The 17022-nt window shown below is 50.6% G+C and overlaps 1 protein-coding gene across 2 annotated transcripts in view; it reads left to right on the top strand.

The window, feature by feature from the left end:
• The first annotated feature begins 840 nt into the window (after positions 1-840).
• Positions 841-17022, top strand: part of INPP5A (inositol polyphosphate-5-phosphatase A) — a 181251-nt gene continuing 165069 nt past the window's right edge. For both annotated transcript variants that reach the window (XM_058029581.1, XM_058029580.1), the window contains exon 1: positions 841-925. In XM_058029581.1, the coding sequence (XP_057885564.1) occupies positions 851-925 (75 nt within the window). In that variant the 5' untranslated portion in view covers positions 841-850. The remainder of the gene's footprint in view (positions 926-17022) is intronic.

Consider the following 17022-nt stretch of genomic DNA (forward strand, 5'->3'; position numbering starts at 1 on the left):
ACACAGCCTATCGCGACACGCGCCGGGCCCCTCCGGGACCGGTACCGCATCCCGCGAGCCGCGCTCGGGCGGCGCCACCGCCGGGGCCAACAACGGCTCATCTCATCCCGTCCCCGGGGACAGACCCCGGTTGCCGAAGGGGCCGCCGGGCCGGGGGAGCCGCTCCCCACGGGAGGCAGCGCCCGCCCCGCCGCGCTCCGAGCCCCGGTTCCGGGCGGGCGGCCCCGCTGCGCGCAGGTGGGGCGGCCCCGGCACCGGCCCCGCCCGGCCCCCGGGGAGCCGCCCCCGCCGCGTCCCCCGGGCCGCGCTCTCCGCCGCGGGCCCCGCCGGGCCGAGGGACGGCGCCGCCGGGCGTGCGCGCGCCCGCCGCGGGTGGCGTTGCCCTTTTAAGAGCGGCGCGAGGCGGCGGTGACGTCGCGCGCGCAGAGCGCTAGCCCGGCGCGCCCGCCCGCCCGCACAGCCGGGAGCGGCGGCGGCACCGCGGAGCGCCCGGACCCGCCCCGGCCACCGGCACCGGCCCCGCCGAGCCCCGCACGGCCCGCGCCGCACCGCGCCGCACCGCGCCGCACAGCACAGCCCCGCCGGCACCGCCGCCCTGCCATGCGCCGCGGCCCGGCGCCAGCCTCCGCCGGCGGGAGCCGTCCCGGCAGCAGCAGCAGCAGCAGCAGCGCGGCGGCGGGCGAGCGCTGAGCCGCGGCCCCGCAGGGCGCGGATGTTCGCGGGCTGCCCGCGCCGGGAGCTCTCGCTGCGCTGACGGGGCGGGCCCGGCGCCCCGCTCGCCGCAGCGCCCCGCGCCCGCCCCCGGGCTCCCCGCAGCGCCGCCGCTCCCGGCCGCGCTTCCGCCCGCGCCATGGCGGGGAAGGCGGCCGCGGCCGGCGCCGGGGTGCTCCTGGTCACCGCCAACGTCGGGTCCCTCTTCGACGACGTAAGTACCGCGGGCACCGGGGCGAGCGGGGGTTCGCGGGCCGCCGGTCGCTGCGCCGCCCGCCCCCCGCGCTGCCGCTGCCGCCCCGAGCGCGGGTGCCGGCGGCGCTGGGGGCCCGTCCGGCCGAGCCCCGGCGCCTCCCGGGCTGGGACGGCTCTGCCGGAGCGCGGGGCGGCGGCGCGGCCGCGGAGCGCCGGGGGAAGGGGGCGCCGCTGCCGCGGCCCCGTGCCCGGGGTGGTCCCGTGTGGCACCGCCCGCAGCGCCCGGGGCCCTCCGGGGCGCGGCAGAGACCCCGAAGCGCCTTGCCCGCCTCCGGGCGCCCTTCCCCGGCCACCGGGCACAGTGGGGCACCAAAATGCAGCGTAATTTCTGCTCGGCGTGGTGACAGGGCAGAGCTCCGGAACGCTTCTCATCCCTGCCGATAAGGCGAGAGCCGCAGCTGGCACGGGCGAGCAGGGCGAGGAACGCTCGGTTCCGCTCGGTTCGGGGCGTGAGTGAAGGCAGATGCTGATGACCATCGCTGGGCTCCCGCACCCCGGGCGCTGCTGAGAGCCGCTGGAGCCGGTAGCAAAGCCCGTCTGTGCCCGAGCAGTGCGGACACGTCCCACAGAGCGAGGGGAGCACTGCCGGAGCTTTGCTCGTTATGAAGTAATACACCCTGGCAGAGAATTGGGTCCAGGCTCGCCCTGTGTGTTGTTCTTGCCGTGTGTTAGGAGGGGCTTTGCTCTAAGCCTGATGCACAGAGCCCCGAGGTGCCCTAACCCAGGGAGTTTTTTTTGTCTGGTCTTCAAAGTCCACTTAGCTTTTTCGTCACTTTAAAGGCTTTTCTGGCGTTCAGACTTTGATTGTAACTGCTGTAGTCAAAGGATGCAGTTCACCTTTTCTTCAATTTAAATGGACTTTTACTGTTATCACCACAGTTAATTTTACACTTAGGCGTGCCGCTTGGTATTAAAATAACGTTGTGAAATGTTCATTTCATAGTGATTGCCGTGGCTGTGGCCTTGGGCATACGCAGCCTCTGTGTGTGAGTGATGCTGGTGTGTTCAGCAGGTGGTTCCTGCCTTTTTCCTCCCCCGTGGCTGGAGCCGAGGGTGACACCTCTGTGCCCTGTCCATGAGCGCTGTCACTCGCCGTGCTCCGGGGCCGTGTCCCACGCTCGGGGCCGTGTCCCCGCAGGCTCCCCGGCTGTCAGACCCAGCCCTTTGCTGCCCGTTCCCGGCGGGTGCTGGGGCTCCGGGCGCGCTCACCGGGCGATGTTCGCTGTACCGGGGGAACACGCTCCAGCTCTAGCCAGCTGCTGCCTTGCCGTCAGCAACTGAGCTTTCTGCAGCAGCGAAACCAGCCTTGTTTGGATCGGTTCCACTGCAGGGTGGGACATGCAGAGACTGCTCTGAACGCCTGTGGTTGTGGTCCTGGTGTGTGGCTGTTGGGGTTGGGACTGCTGGCTGCCTGCCGGGCTTCTGGAGTTACATTGGTGCAGTTTGGGTGCAGGAAAGGTGACATGAGCTGGGTTTGGGGGCTTGGCTCTCGAGTTGTGTGTGCGAGCTGTCAGCGGCTGCTCCTGCTTGCTGGGCCCTTCCCGTGCAGTCGAGGAATATGTTCCTCTGCTGTGACCTGGAATGGTTTCAGTCCTGAACAAGGACTTGCTTTGATGGACTGTGCCAGAGCTGGGCTGGAAAACCACTTCCCATTCCTTTAACTCATGTTTTCTATTTCTGATTTCAGTGGGTGAAATGTATTTTAATTTAACGCTGCACTCTTAGTGAGATGTAGCCTGAGCTCCAGGCTGGGTGACAGCGTGTGCTGTCACAGGGCAGTGCAGGGGTGCTGGAGATGGGGTGGCCAGGCCGGGCACCCTGCAGTCACCCACTCCTGTGGCCCTGTGCTGGGCTCCCCTCTGGGGAGGCGTTATTCCCTCTGGGGAGGCGTTATTCCCTCTGGGGAGCGTTATTCCCGTGGAGCTCCAGGGCAGGTGCCCGTGCATGTGCGAGGCTGCTGGGGCTGGCTGGGTCTGGGCAGGGGGCTCTGGTGCTGGGGGGTCTCCTGCTCCCTCCCACCCAGCAAACCCAGATGGCTCTGACAGGGCTGCCCTGTCTCCCTGTGGTTTGCACTTCAGGTGTGTTTTGTGTGAGCACTGTTTGCTTGTGTGTGCAAATGCTCTTGAGATCAGCATTTCATAGCTCAAAATACCTTTGGTAGGCAGGTTGGCCTGGGTGGGACAGTTTTTCCTAGATCAGGAAAAGCTGACCTGCCTGTACTTTTGCAAAGAGGGGAGAATTGCTTTTTTTGCTCTCTGGCTGCCAGAAGCAGGTCAGGATAACATATGAGTTTGCTCCTGCCAGCCATCCCCATCCACTAATTACCTGTTACAGTGGTGACCTGGGAGCTCATGAATAAACATGGCAAAGTGAAGAGGGACTGAGCTGGGTTAATTTCATTCCTCTAGCAGTTTTGCTGCTTCATTGAAAATATTAATGGAATATTAGGTTTTCAAATATTCTTCCAAGTTACATGAACGTGTGCATTTCATGAATATGAATGTGTATGATTTTTGGTACCTTTGTGTTTAGTTAAGCATTTAATGCTTTTCTTGCTGTAGAATAATTTCCTGGCTTTATCACAGTATACCCAGTAACAAAAGATGGAGTTCACACTACCTGTGAGTCACTCTTTCTCTTTTCCCCCTCCTCAGATGCCCCTGCCCATGGCAGGGGATGCAATTAGGTGATCTTTAAAAGTCCCTCCCTACCCAAACCTGCGATCCCATCCTCTCTCTCCCTGATTCCTTGCTTCCTTTGCTTCCTCTGTCTGCACTGACAAAATTTCACATGTACCTTGCAGTGAGCTGAGTGCTGTGGTGGGCACAGAATCCGTTTGCCTGGCCCTGCTTTTGCTGTACAGGGGTTTAATTTGTGCCCTGTGGTGTTTTCCATCTGGTGCATCCCCTTCCCTCTGTTCAGGGGCTCCCACACAGCTCGGCGCTGCCTTTGCTGCGGCAGACCCTGCACGGGGCTGTGGGCAGAGCTGCCCTCAGCCCAGGGGCTGTGGCTGGCCCTCTGCAGTGGGGCTGCGGCTGCCCCAGCAGTTTGTGTGTGCTGTGTTTGCCTGGTGCCGGCACAAACGCTGCAAAACCACCCTGGTGCTCACACCTGAGATCATCTCTTGCTCCGGGTCAGTCTCAGGGGACTTTGACCATCTGCGTTGGTTTCCATCACAAACTGTCTCCACACAGTTAAACAGACATTAAGTCTCTCCATGCAGGCCTTCAGGGAAAGGATTTCCAAGATGCCCAGCAGACTTAGCTGTACAGGTTCTGACATTTCTCCCCAGGTTGGAAGATAGTTCATTTGTTCCAGTTGTCTTTGGAATTGCAGTGTATGAGCCTAAATCAGGTCAGAGCTTGCCAAACCCTTCCATCTTCATGCACTGGATGTATGTAATCCTTAAATTCTCAGGACAGGTTTAGTCAGAATAGATGTGCAATGATGACAAGGTAGGTAAAAATTAACCAGAACATGTTATTTTATTAGCTTAAAAGAGAAGGAGGGAAGAAGCGTGCCAGGGAATTGCTGAATGGTGCTGATACCCAGAACTCTGAATGACTGACAGCATCACTGCCCTACCTGAGCCCCTGTTCCCTTTGTCTCTGTACAACACTGGCCTTCATGTGACAGTGCCATGGTAGGGCAGTGAGCTCTGACATGCCAAGGTGGCCTTCACCTCTCCACATTGGGTGAATGTGTCCCTCTTTATTAAAGTACACAAAGAGGGCAGGGATGGAACTTCCTGCTTCAAGCCTGTTTGTAGTATTATTATAAATAAACTTAGTCTTTAATTCGGAGTATGAACTTGAAGTATTCTTTACTTCTGTTAGAAGCTGAAGTCTATCAATTGAATTTGAAATAGAAATAGTTCCCATAATAATTTTTTAAAGCAGCCTGGCCTTGTGATGGGTGGTGATCACAGTGTAGTCTCTCTTTATCATGTCTGATCCTAATTTTCTGATTCTGAAGCAGTGGGTGTAGGTTTGTTTTGGTATTGGACATCTGTGTATTTAGCTGCTGATAACTATAAAAGGTTTTTTGGCTTTCTTTTTAGTTTTTTTTAGATTTCTTTCCCCAATGAATAATTATTTGAATTTTGTGGAACGTTTCAAATGTTTCAGGATGGGAAATGTATTTGTTTGGTTTTGATTTCTAAATAAGCATTAAGAGCAGCATGTTGCAATTCAAGGCGCCCTCTCTTCAAACCACAGCTGTGAGGTTGAGTGAAAGGTGGAGTTTGATTCATTGTGATTTTTTAGAAGAAACTTGTTATTCCAGTGTTGACCCCTTAGGGTCGGGCAGGTTGGTGCTAGCTGGAGTGGAAGAGGAGACTGGCCCAGCAGGTGAGGGCGATGTTTCTGTGGGGTGCCCCAGGTGAGGGCGATGTTTCTGTGGGATGCCCCAGGTGAGGGTGATGTTTCTGTGGGGTGCCCCAGGTGAGGGTGATGTGAGGGTGTGTGTGGGTGCTCACAGCTCAGACTTGCATTTGAGGGCCATGTACTTTTTGAGCAATAACAAAGAAGGCCAACAGAAAGTATTTTTCAGTGTTCTCTATGATGGGAACTGTAGAAATAAGTAATCTCCAGCTTCCCTTTCTCTGTCTCTACACTCTGCTTTCTAGTTTCTGATTGTTTTGATGTCTGCTTTCTGGGTTTTTTTTTGTTGTGGGAGTGGCCTTGTTAATTTCTTAAAAGTTGTTGCTCCTTCTGTTTGTTTGGTTTTCTGTGGCAGCCTCTCAAGTGTTTTTCTTTCAGTTTCTGCCATACTCATGTTTATGTTGTATTTCAGGAGGTTATCTTGTTTCACTCTCTTCGAAACTCCCTGTGCAGGAGGTGGAACTTTGAGGTACAGCCCTGCCTTTGGGTGCCTTTGGATGCTGTGGGAGGGATTTTGGTTGGAAAATCCAGCACTTTTTTCTTTTTAGCAGATAGTTTTACAATTTTCTGAGCAAGAGCGTTTCCATTAAGAGCTGGTACAGTGTCTAACCTTCCTTAAGAAAGATGCTCAGAGGTTTATCTTCTAGACTATCTTTTTTTTCCCCTTTTGATTAAGTGTTATGCCTGACAACACGGGCACATGGAACACCAGGAGGTAATAGTGGCAAAGCACATTATAATTACACCTTTCTTTCAATGTAGTTTTATAGCAGTAGAGTTGGCGTTTTGCAGCTTGTCAGGCTTCCACAAATCATCAGTGTATCAATGTGAGGTTCTAAAAGGACTTAGTTCCTATTTTATTTCATATTTGAAAATGAAATTATGCAATGTGGGTAGGATACCATAGGAAGAAAGCTTTACACAGAGGTCTCTGTTTTTTAGCTTGGACAAGCACTAGGGCATATTTTAAGGGTTTTGTTCCTGTTTCAAAGTTCTCATCATCAATTTTTCTACCACAAAATTTGACTTCAAAGACACAGAATATGAGTCAAGCCCTCAGATTTTCTGATTTACATAAAAAGCTGATCTGGTTTTTACTTACTATTTCTCTCTTTCCCCTTTTCTATTACTTGTTTAGTCATACTGTTTATATATTCTACCCCCATGAATGTGTTTCCTCTTTTTACCTCAGATGCTTTCTGTCCCTTTCTGGTACCGTGTGTACTCACCTCCTTCGGAAAGCTCTTCCCTTACTCCTGGTGTATGATTTGAAGTGAGTCACTTGAAGGAGGAGTGTGTTTGATCTGTATTTTTGTGGGAAGGTGAGCGTGGCTGCCCCGAGCACACTCTCCTCTTTTCTCCAGGTTGAATCCTGTTTAAACCCAGGTTAAACCCAGTTTGCTCTCCACTGTGGGCATGCCGTGCCCAGGCATCCCAGTGGGAAGAGGAAATGCAGTGACTGCCCTGCCTTGGAAGGCAAACTGGGTTTAGGTGTGGCTCTGGAAGGTGTCGCTCCCACCACCCTGCAGAAGATCAGCCACTCTGCTGCCGCTTCGCCTTGTCCTCTGCTCCTAAACTCTTACCTTAAAATGGGGAAAAAAAAGGAGAAAGGCAGCCGGGTGTCACTGCAAGGCAGTTGTGTGCTTTTAGTATGTGGAAGCTCCCCAAATACATCTGTGTTAGTGCAGGTTAATACTTTATTTCATATTCTCTAACCATCTTTCACTTTCTTTATGGTGAACAGGAGGTGGTCATGGGAAAACAGGACCTTGTGACTTCAGTGGCTGCTTGAATGGCCTGTCAGAGACCTTTAGCATCCTTTCAGCATCTTTATTACTGAAGTGGCATCTGCCCTTGCTGAAATTTCCATGTAAAAATGTTATTTTTCCTAATGTGGAGTAGGTCGCATTAAGCACAATAATCATCTGGGGAAGAGTGAGTGTTAAAAGTAAGATGTTACTTTGGCTTCTTTTCTTCCAATGGCATGTAATAGCTACTCAACACTCTTAGCACCACTATCAGTATTAGTACATAATTTTAAAATGTAAATATTTTATTTAATCACTTTAATTTCTAGCGCTTTTCCTGTTATTGGCAAAACTTGAAGTTAAAGCACATTTTGAAGCAAACAAAAGTGTTCATTGTTCTTATATGATATTTGAAGTCAGATATAATTGATGGCTTTCATTAATGTCTTCAAGTTGTTAAGCACTCATCTTCATGAGTCAGTCAGCTGTAACAGACGATGTCCTTGAAAGCAGAACATTCAAGCTAAGGAGAGCAGTTGCCCTGTGGTGTTGTCCCAGGTTTTGTTCCCTGGTGGCAGCTGAGGGTGTGCTGCAGCAGCTCTTGGGTGTGAGTGTCCCTGACACCTGGGTGTTCATTACCTGCAGCAGCCGAGCCCTCTGGGCTGTGCTTCACGGCCGTGGCTCAGGGTGTGGTTGCAGGTGCCAGGGTGCGCCATGGAGAGCTTTCCTTTCGTTTGTGCTTGTCACTGCAAGGATTTTCCCTTCAGGTTTTGGTTTGTCTGCACTAAAACAGCTTCTGATCTTTTCTTGTGCTGTTTCCCAAGCTGGTGAAAAGCTCTCCTGCCTATATTCCTTGCTTGCTGTCCCTGCCTCTTTTGTCTCTTCTTCTTTTCCCTGGTTTCACCTTGGTTTCCTTTCTAATGCAGTTCACATCCAGAAGCTGTAGTCGGGAGAGGCTTTAATGTCACACGGAATTGCAGCAGAGCCAGCAAGAAGGCAATGGGTGATTTGGGGTTCCTGCCCTGGGCAGAGGCCGGCCAGGGGCTCTGCTCAGCCAGAGCTTTTGGATAATAACGTGTGGCTAAAGGAGCAGAAATGCGGATCTCTCACACACAAGCTTTTTCCTGAGACAAACACGTGCTTTTGCCTCTGCCTGCTTCCTGCATCCATGCTGGAGGCTGCAGTCAGCTGGCCAGCTCTGGGCCATGTGTGCCCTGGGCTTGCCTGCTCCTTGCAGGTCACTGACAGCTCCAGAACCACTGAGCATGAGGCATTGGCTCATATCCTGCTAGTGCTCAGTCTTTGAAAGCCAGAAGGAAAATGTGTTCATTTGGGCTGATTTGCATCTCTTAGACATGCCCAGGGACAGTCTGGAATGGTGCTGGAATGAGGTGGTTTGGAGGTTTTCCCTTGCAACACAAAATGTCTCCTTAAATCAGGCTGAAATTTGGAACCCATGGTGTTGGACTGCAGCAGCCAAGGCTGCAGATCACAGCATGGGAGACCAGCAGCCACCACAGTTCAGACAGGGACGGTGCCTTTGTTGTGCAGCAACTGCCCTGGACTCTCCAACCCTCAAAACAGCCCGGAGAAAGAAATAGCTGCCTTCAGGGCCAAAGGGGTGTTCCAGGAGGAGTGTGGTTAGTGGTGGGAATGCTGGGCTAGGCTCTGGAAGTCTGGGCTCAGTTTGCATTCAGGCACGAGCATCCTGTGTGACCCAGAGCAGGTGGCAGCAGGTCCCCATGCCTGGGGCAGGCTGCAGACACGGTGTCTTGGCTCCCCTGCCCAGGAGGGGAGCATTTTGGAAGGATGCTCGGGAGGTTCTGATGTTGAGCTAGAGCAGTGGAGGGCTGTGATGGCAGTGAGCATGGCTCTGCAGCTGGAGCAGGTGTGCAAACGGAGGGCTGTCAGGGCAGCTGGAGTGTGTGGGCCATGGAAGAGAGCCACAGCAATGGCTTGTTCCTTCAGCTTTAGCTCAGGAAAGGCAGAGGAACACCTCTTGTGGACTGCAGCGCAGCCTGTGTGGGCATGCACCACCCTGGGTTGCTGGAGAAGCTCCTGGCCAAACAAAGGCGCAGCTAATCTGAGCTGTGTGAGCCTTCTTTGGCTTGCCCACGCTCAGAGCAAAACCAGCTCTCTGGTTACGGGAGCGAGTAGAAGCAGGGAGAGCTGCTCCGGTGAGGCTGGCAGACGCTGTTTACAGGATGTGGAGCGCGTCACCTTCTCTAGAAGGTTCCCCCTCGGTGCGAGGCCTCGCTGCGGCGCGGGAGCGGCCGATCACGGGCTCTGGGTGCCATGGGAACACGCGGGAGCCAAACCTGCTTGTTGCACTTCGCCTGAGGTGGAGCTGCCTCTACATGTTCGCTCCTCACTTCCCATTTCCCACTGCATTCTTGAAAAGACATTTTTTTTCAGTTGTCTTGGAATGCTTGAGTGTGTTGGCAAGGCTCTGCATGTTAATGGCTGGGCTCTTTGGAGCACCCCTGCGCGGGGCTGGTGGCACTGTGGGCACTGCAGTGGGTGAACAGTGGAGCCACACAGGCATTGGGAGCATGACCTAATTCTGAATTCTTTCATTGAAGCTTTTAAAGTGATGTGCTGGGAGCTTGTTTTGAAGCTTTTTGTTTTCCTGGTGTGGCAAACTCTAAATTTAGAGGCTTTACTAATCCTTTTGGAAAAGCAAAACTAGTTTTCCTGTAGGAACAGCTCAAAACTGTGTGCTGAACTCTGTGTGTCAAGTGAGTATGAAAGGGTACAAAAATCACTTGAAAATCTGTACTCATCAAGTACCATCAGCAAGCATTGGCTCTGTTTTAATTACTTCAGAATTTTTATTTAAGGACAGAATTTGTGCTTTTCTCAGACTCTCTGGGCAGAGAAGACCTTTCTGTGCACGCTTGGGCTGACAGCTGTCATTGGGTCTAGCACTGCAGCAGATTTGCACACAGAAAGTTCCCTTTGACAAAAGCGTTGGCTCTTTGTGTGCCTGACCTGACCATTCAAAATGTTTTTAAAAACCGTCTGTTCAAAGTGAAAGTTTTGATCTACAATTCCTATTGTGCTTTTTATTGGAGGAAGAAATTGAAAAACTGTTTGGGTATTTATTATATTTATTTTTAACTTCAAATGCTGCCAGGCACATGAAGAAGTCAAGAACTGGGTGGGACTGTATGATAGGACCAACCCACGCACTTCAGAGAACTGGATGTGACCCAAAAGTCTTCTGCTGAAACAAGTTTATTTTCATGAACTGGCAATGTTGTTTTTCTGGGCTGGGAGGACAGGCTTGATCCTGGCTCCACTGCTCACCAGACTCTGAGGCCGGTTCTCATTTGTCTTGTGGACAGCCTTTTAGCAAAAAGGAAAAAAACCCTTTTCAGCTGTCCTTACTAAATATTAAAATATTTCTTTTTGACCATTGTGCACCTTTTACTTATCTCAGAAAAAAAGATCTGTAGTTCCTTTCCCACTTTTTTGTAAATTACATGAATGTTGTGTGTATCTGCTTGTCCTTGTAGGCTGTTAGTATCATTGCAGTGTCACTGAGGTATGTGAACAGAAAGTTGTCTCCCGGGATGGAGGAAGACACAACTGTATCAGCCAGGTGAAGGGAAACATCCTTGATAAGTAGGTGAATTTCAGTGCAAGACTTGCTTGTGGCTCTTAAAAGTGATGAACTTGTGTGAACATTCAGTGTTGTATAATGAAAGCGCACATTAAACAGATAAGGGTAGAAACTGCTGCATTCAGAACAGTGCAGGAAAGGTCCATAGGGAAATGGCAGAGAGCTGTGGCACCTCCGTCGCTGGAGGTACTTGGGAGCCATCTGGACAGGGCCCTGAGCCCTGGCTCTTGGGACGCTGCTGGAGCAGGGAGTGGGCCTCCAAAACTCCAGCACAGTCTATGACTCTGTTGCCAGACATTTTACATTTTTTCCTTGGTTTAATCTTTGTTGCTGATGCCTTTGCCCATTGCCTTCCAGCACTTGCTAGGGATGACGGCATACTTCTTTGTCCAACATCTTGTGGCAAATCCTCATTCCCTTTTTATCTGCATTCCTGTTATGGATGTAGACCATTTCCAGATGCTTTGCGGAGTGACTGGTCCAGGAACTGGAACGTGTGCATGCTTTCCTAAAAAAAACCATGCATGTCTGTCAGCTTATAGAGCCTCTAAATATTGGGAAAGCTTCCTCAGGCTCTCTTGTTGTGTGGGAACTGGAATCTTCAAGTCAGGCTTGCAGCTCTGACGGGTTTTGTTTGTTTGCTTTTCAGTTGACATTTCAGTAGCAAATAAATACGCTGTTCCCAGTTACTTCAGAAGTGGGAAAGAGCCGGAAGAAGGTTCCAAGTGCCTGGGACCATAAGGGCAGTGGATCCACAGGGTTTACTGGCAGCTAATGTGGTACTTACCCCAAAATGAAGCTGCAGCAGAGGAATGTGCTGGGAAGTGATTCCAAAGCAGAGAAACTGCTCTGGTTGTATGTTTCTTTTTTTACCTACTCCTGTGCTTGCAGCATTGCTGGTTTTTACCTGAAGTATGATTGATCTAAACAACTGTGCTGAGGGCTGGGAAAAGACGTAATAGGACAGAAAGTAAAAAGAAAGCATTCCTCTGGATTTACGTTACTGTTCAATCCCCATGTCACGTTCAGCACAGAGACCTGCCGTTTGCTTTGGAGTGACTCACCCGGCGCAGCCCGAGCTTCTGCCAGCCCCGTGAAGCTGTCCGCGGCCCGGGGGCTCGGCAGGACCGGGCTCGCCCGCCGGCTGCGGGGCAGTGCCGCCTCCCCGGCCGCAGGGCAGGGCCGGAGCCTGCCCCGAGCCGAATGTTCCAGGCCTGATCCCACAGGTGTATTTACTGCCTCCCGCTGGCTGTCCCCTCCTGCCCCGAGCCGGGACTGTTCCCTCCTGCCCCGAGCCGGGACTGTTCCCTCCTGCCCGGTGCCGGGAGCTCCAGGCCTGATCCCACAGGTGTATTTACTGCCTCCCGCTGGCTGTCCCCTCCTGCCCCGAGCCCAGTGCTCCAGGCCTGATCCCTCGGGTGTATTTACTGCCTCCCGCTGGCTCGGCGCTCCTGCCGGGGCCGGGCTCTCCCTGCCGGGGTGGCTCTCCCCGGGGCTGTGCTCTCCCCTCGGGGCTCTCCCCGGGGTGTGCTCTCCCCGCGGGGCCCTCCCCGGGGCCGGGGCGCTCCGCTGGGCGCCGGGCGGCGCAGCCGGGGCTCGCGGGTGGTTGGTGGGCAGCGAGCGGGGACAGTCCCGGCCGAGCAGGGACAGCGCACGGAGATGGGGCAGGCTCACGGAGCAGGCGGGGCTGGTGGCGGCTCTTGAGGCCGTGGTTATGGGTTATCGGCAGGGTTGTCTCGCCAACAGAAAGCAGCTTTGCAGCCGTGTGAGCTCTTTATTGGAGGAGTCTCTGTCTCACCTGCTGCTCGAGGTGGTGGGCATGGGTTTATCCTGAAAGCCTGTGCAGGGTCGTGTCCTGGAAGTGGAGAGCCCCATCTGTGCCGTGCACCACAAACACGCTGCTCGGTTTTGAATGGTTTGTGACTTAGGTTAACCTCTGCAGCGGGATCCAGAAACGGGAACAAGGACTGGAGCAGGAGAGGATGGACAGGGCTCTTATCCAGAATCGCAGCCATCTCCCTGGGATGTCACACAGATACTGAAATATTAATGTATATCCTGCATAAGAGACAGTTGTTTTAAAAAACGGCAAACAAATAAAACCCAGCCAAGAAAAAACCCCAGCGAATCCCCAAACTCCCAAACCCTCAGACAGTTAAAAGTGAATGTTATGTAGCCTCATACTCGGCAGGAAGGTTGTTACTGTTTTTTGTTCCAAATCCAAGAATAAGCCCATGGTGAATCTCAGTTTCAGTGAAAAGCTGGCTTTGCTGAGGATTCTGGAAATGCTTGGGTCATGGTACCGTGTCCCTTAGAGCTCCTCAGAGCTCTTGTTGAGGATTGGAAGGTATGTTAGACAGCACTTTAACTTTGTTTGCATGAAATGTGCACATGCTGTCACCTCCGTGTATCACACTGTCCTAGAGGGACATATTTGCAGCTGCTCAGCTTTTCACAGAATCACAGAATCACAGAATTTTCAAGACTGGAAGAGACCTATAAGATCATCTAGTCCAGCCGATGTTCTAACTGTTCAACTAGATCATGGCAGCAAGTGCCACATCCAGTCTTTTTTTAAATTCTTTAAGGGATGATGCCTCCACCACCTCACTGGGTAAATGATTCCAGTTTCTGACCACTCTTTCTGTGAAGTATTTCCTTCTTACTTCTAACTTACATCTACCTTGACGCAACTTGAGACTGTGTCCTCTTGTTCTATCCGTTGTCGCCCGGAGAAAGAGGCCGACCCCCAGCTCACTACAGCCACCCTTCAGGAAGTTGTAGAGAGTGATGAGGTCACCCCTTAGTCTCCTTTTCTCCAGGCTGAACAACCCCAGCTCCCTCAGTCGCTCTTCATATGGCTTGTGTTCCAAGCCCTTTATTAGTTTCGTTGCTCTCCTCTGGACACGCTCAAGTAACTCGACGTCCCTCCTAAAGTGAGGTTCCAGAAGGTTCAGTAGTATTTTAATTAATTGAAAAATACGAGGTGTTTTCCTGAGATCTTGGCGGAACTGAAATTCTTACTTTGACTTCATAGCACTTCTTCCAAAACCTCTTAATTAAATCCATGAACTTAAAAGCTTTAAGAAAATGGAAGTTCTAATTAAATGGCCATATAAAAAAAGTTGGGAAACTTACATAGTTGTTTGTTAAAGTAGACATTTCCAGTGTTTCTGAAATGTGACATTGACAAAGACTGCTTATTAGACTATTTCATGTGTTCTGTTCCGTTTTTTATGCTTTTTCTTGCTTAAAATGGGTATTTTTCCTTCAAGTACGTGTTTTACGGTAAAGAATAGGAGGTATATGGTGTCTGTGCTTGTAGAGGAAAGGTGCCCACAGCCTTCCGGGGCTGTTTGCTTGATGTTTCAGGGCAGTGTATCCCTTTCTGTTGTGTGCCCAACCTGAGGTACATCACTGTAAGTATAATCCTATGTTCTATAAAATAGATGTGGAATTGTGCAAGTGTTTCTTCTGTAGAGTATAAGCAAATCATAATGTGAAAGTACAGTAGGTGGATTTGCCAAAACCCCATCTGGAATTGGGGGATTTACTTAATTTGACTTTTCTGCGTGTCTCTAAGCAATAGCAGTGACTTGCCATGGGACACAAATGGGTGCTTTTTCCAAATAATTCAAGTAACCATGAATTCAAGTGGCATTCTTCAGTGCATTTTGGAAATAGATGTTAGATCTTTGAGAAGAGAGAGCACAAGCTGCATTCTTCCCAAAGCACTCAGTTCAGTGTCTCAGGGCAGATGCAGGTTTGAGTGTTGTGTTTGCAGCTCTGTGTGTCAGGGCAGATGCTGGTTTGAGTGTTGTGTGTGCAGTTCTGTGCTGCACTGCTCTCCAGGCTTTAGAAATGCAGTTAGCCACTTGTGTGATGGGCTTTTTTGTTTCTTTGTTTGTTCACTGGTTTGTTGGTTTTGGGTTTTTTTGGTTTTTTTTTTTTTTTTTTTTTTTGTTTTGTTTTTTTTTGTGGTGGTGGTGTTTTAATTGTTTTGTTTGGGGATTTTGGTTGTGTGATTTTTTTTTAAAATATATTTTGAAAGGAACTGATTTCTGACAATGAACTTGAAGGAAAAGTGATGTGAACAGGTTGCAGTAAATATTGCCCCAGTGAACTGTGCTTGAAATGAGTTATTAGAGAGGTAGTAAATCTCCTTGGTCCTTTTAATCCTCTGCTAGGTTTGGAAGGGTAACCCAGGCTCCATGGTAGTGAGTTTTCTTGGAGCAGTGTTCTCCCTTCTGTCTGTCTGGTACCTTTCTCCTCCTTTTATCATTACCTGTGCCTCAAAGATGGATAAAAAATGAAGTTCTTGTGTCTAAAGCCATGTTGCATAAACACTTCTGTATGTATATGTAGGGGCCTGAGTTAACTTATGTATTGTAAATATATGTATGGCAGTGAAAGATCTTTGTATTGTATTAGTGACCCTGCCCTGATTCTAGTTATTGTAAATGGGCTGCAGCTGTGATGTCCTTGATTGGGCAGCAGCTGTAGCCCATGGAGGTAACTGAGATAAAAGGGGGTGGGGTGGTCAGGGAGAGCCTGGGAGAGGAGCCCTGACCGAGAAGCAACAACACCACTGCTGTGAAGATCTGCCATGAGAAAACCACCAAGAAGGTATGAGACTTAGGAAATATAATTATGCAACAATATGAATACGACATGTATATACAGAAATCTCATATATAGCAAGATGTATTGGCTGTTTAGGGATCTCAAACAGGAGCAACAGGTGAACTGAGCTCAGGTTGTATTTATGATTAATTAATGTTATGGTGCCTGGAGAGCTGTAAGTACAATTGGCAGTATAAACACGTTGTAAATGATAGTGTGTACTGAGAAGACAAGGTCTCAATATGGGAAAACAAACTGGTTTTAAAACCTCCCTAAAATTCAGTGCCTGATACAGAACCTGGAGTATAGCAAGTATCTTACCTTGTGGAAAAACAGAAAGCAAATGCCAAAGGAGATGGCATTAACAGAGATGATTTAAATGCCGGGGGCGCCTGACAAGCAGGGGCTGCTGTGTGAGCAGAGCTGTTGCTGGGAGTGTGGGCTGGGTTTGGACAGCCTGCCCTACAGCTCTGCTGCTCCTTCTCATCAGGGGCTGTGTTTGCTTAAATCGTGTAAGCAGGAATAGAGGTGAGATTACTTCAGGGAATGCCGCCCCACCGGTGAAGTGGCCGTGCTGCACATGTTGTTTGTTTGGCACACTGATTGATTAGTTGTTTAATTGGTTCCCCCCTTAGTTCCTGTGCTGTTGGGTAGCTCAGCACCCGAGAGGCTGCTCGGTGCTGGGCACACTCTGCAGAGGAGATCAGCACACAGCTGGGTTGGCTGTGCGAGTGGACCGTTCTGGAAAAGCCTGTGCTCCTCGTGGCGCTCTGGAAATGGCTGTGATGGGGCTTGGCCCAGCAGCTGTGCTGAAAATTGAGGGACACAGTTCTCTGAAGGGCCCACTCTCCAGACTGCCTGACATTCGCTCCTCTGGTAAGCTGCAGAGCACAAACCAAGGCGGGGAGCAAAACTGGCCTGCTTTCATTGAGCAGTGCTTCAGACCTTCACTGGAATTTATCGCTGCATCTTGTTTACTTCTTTGAGTGTTCTTTGCAAACACAGCAGCGTCAGATTTGGCCTTAAAAAAAGGAGGCAATGTGCAATTTCTGTTGTACCTCATTTTGTTTAATTGAATATTTTTGAAATATATCTGCCATCTTGCTTGCCAAGGCCCCCTGAAATCTCTAGCCACAAGAAGGTCTGCTTGCCATCCATAACTGGATTTTCTTTTAGTTTTCTTTCTCAAGTTGGTGTTCTTTTTTAAACTTGGCACAGACGTTCCCAGCATTGGGTTTGTGAGAGCAGCCTCTGTGAGTGGCTGTGCCTGTGAGCCCAGAGCTCTGCTGCTACTTTGGAGCACTGCAAATAACAGGGAAATGAAAACATGACAGTTCCTGGATTTTTACCAAGTAACTGTGAATTTTGGTAGTTCAACAATGTTTAGGACAAGCGTGTCTAGAATAGACCTTTTTTAATTTGTTAAACAGAATATGTTATTTTCATGATAAACCAAGTTTAGTACTCTGCTAGTTTTTCTAGTTTTTAAACCTAATGAAAAGCTGAAAGTAAAAGCCCCAAGCACAATTTCTGTATTCATCCTTTAGAATGATTTTTATTAGTTGGTATGTTGCAGCAAAGTGTTTCTCTTGTACTGATGTCAGTCCTTCCTACCTGTCAGGGAGAGGAACCTTCACATCTTTATATATTTAGTGAGCAGAAAGGTTGAAGTACACCT

The sequence above is a fragment of the Melospiza georgiana genome, chromosome 8, assembly GCF_028018845.1.
Source record: "Melospiza georgiana isolate bMelGeo1 chromosome 8, bMelGeo1.pri, whole genome shotgun sequence".
NCBI classification, from domain to species: Eukaryota; Metazoa; Chordata; class Aves; order Passeriformes; family Passerellidae; genus Melospiza; species Melospiza georgiana.